Source organism: Pyxicephalus adspersus, chromosome 5 (assembly GCF_032062135.1).
Source record: "Pyxicephalus adspersus chromosome 5, UCB_Pads_2.0, whole genome shotgun sequence".
Taxonomy (NCBI): domain Eukaryota; kingdom Metazoa; phylum Chordata; class Amphibia; order Anura; family Pyxicephalidae; genus Pyxicephalus; species Pyxicephalus adspersus.
Window position 1 is genome coordinate 103,980,877 of NC_092862.1, and position 1,315 is coordinate 103,982,191.

Below are 1,315 nucleotides of genomic sequence, written 5' to 3' on the forward strand. Positions count from 1 at the left end.
ATGGAGGGATATATATATATATGTATAGAAGGATATATATGTACAGAAGGATATATGTGTATAAATGATATAAATATATATATGTACAGAAGAATATATGTGTGCTGCAGAACATTTCAGGCCCCATTATATGACATATTTCCATTTAGGATAGTGAATACAGGGCGGGCCTGTCAGGCGGGCAGTACTGCAGCACATATGGGGCCCCCGGGGTATAAAGCCCAGTCACTGGGCCCTGCCTATGGCATTCCCCAGTCACACACTATATCCCTGCACCCCTCCTCCCGTATTACCCCGGGTACCAGCCCCATCATCATGGCCGTGCCTACCCACAATCCCGATCCCCTGCACTCACAAAATTGTCCCCGCAGCCGTTGTCCGGGCACAGCACGTAGAAAGAGACCCCGGGGTCGGCATAGAAATCCATCCTCCGCTCTGTCTCCTCGGTGGCGATGAGGTCGAAGGGGGTATTGGAGCACCATTTGTCAGCGACGTCCGCCAGCTGCTGGAAGTCCATCGTGGCCCGCGATCTCCTGAGATCCCCAGCTGACAGCCTATGTCTGCATTGTTTACATGCTGCTCATGGTCCAGACTGGGGGTGGTGGCAAGGCTGAGAAAGGCCGCGGTTATACGGCGGATACTCGGGTATTGTTTGTCGCCCCGGCCGCCCCAAACACAGCTGCGGGTTGGGCTGCTGCCGTGTGACGCAGGCGATGCAGCTCGGTGACGTCACGACAAGCCCTGCCTTGACAGCAGCTGGGGTGGCAGCGATCGTGACGTCACTAAGGCGGCGCCCAACCAGGTTCTACACAGAGAGATGGAAGCCTGCTAGAAGGCAGTGCTGCTCCCTCTGCAGCATCCCTAGAACCTGGCAGAGGATGGCAGCTCTGCGCAGTCCCCACCTACACTGCTAAATGAAGAATAGTCATCCAGGCAGATGTGCTGCTCTATGAGATATTTATACCAGCAGACTGCCATGTGTGAAAACAAATCCATCACAATACTGAGAATTTATACACAAGACTCCATTATCACCATGACCATTTTATAATCATTACCCTTAGCGCCATGTCACACTGGCCATCATTAGAGACCTCGCAGGAAGCTGGATATCTCTGGAGGATGATGTCTGGGGTGAAATCACCAGCTGTGATCTCTATTCAGCAACTTTTGTATCATTTTTGTCAGTGAGAGAGTTAAGCTGCGTACACACCTGCAATTTTTCTCGTTGGAAAGGATCTTTCACGATCCTTTCCAACGAGAAAAGACTGCACGATGCATGAACGATGCTGTACATACAGCACCGTTCATGCTC

The 1,315-nt window shown here is 51.5% G+C and overlaps 1 protein-coding gene across 1 annotated transcript in view; it reads right to left on the reverse strand.

The window, feature by feature from the left end:
• Positions 1–787, reverse strand: part of MTURN (maturin, neural progenitor differentiation regulator homolog) — a 14,692-nt gene extending 13,905 nt beyond the window's left edge. Inside the window, exon 1 of the mRNA XM_072412341.1 lies at positions 356–787. Coding sequence (XP_072268442.1) covers positions 356–517 — 162 coding nt within the window. The 5' untranslated portion in view covers positions 518–787. The remainder of the gene's footprint in view (positions 1–355) is intronic.
• Positions 788–1,315: the final 528 nt, after the last annotated feature.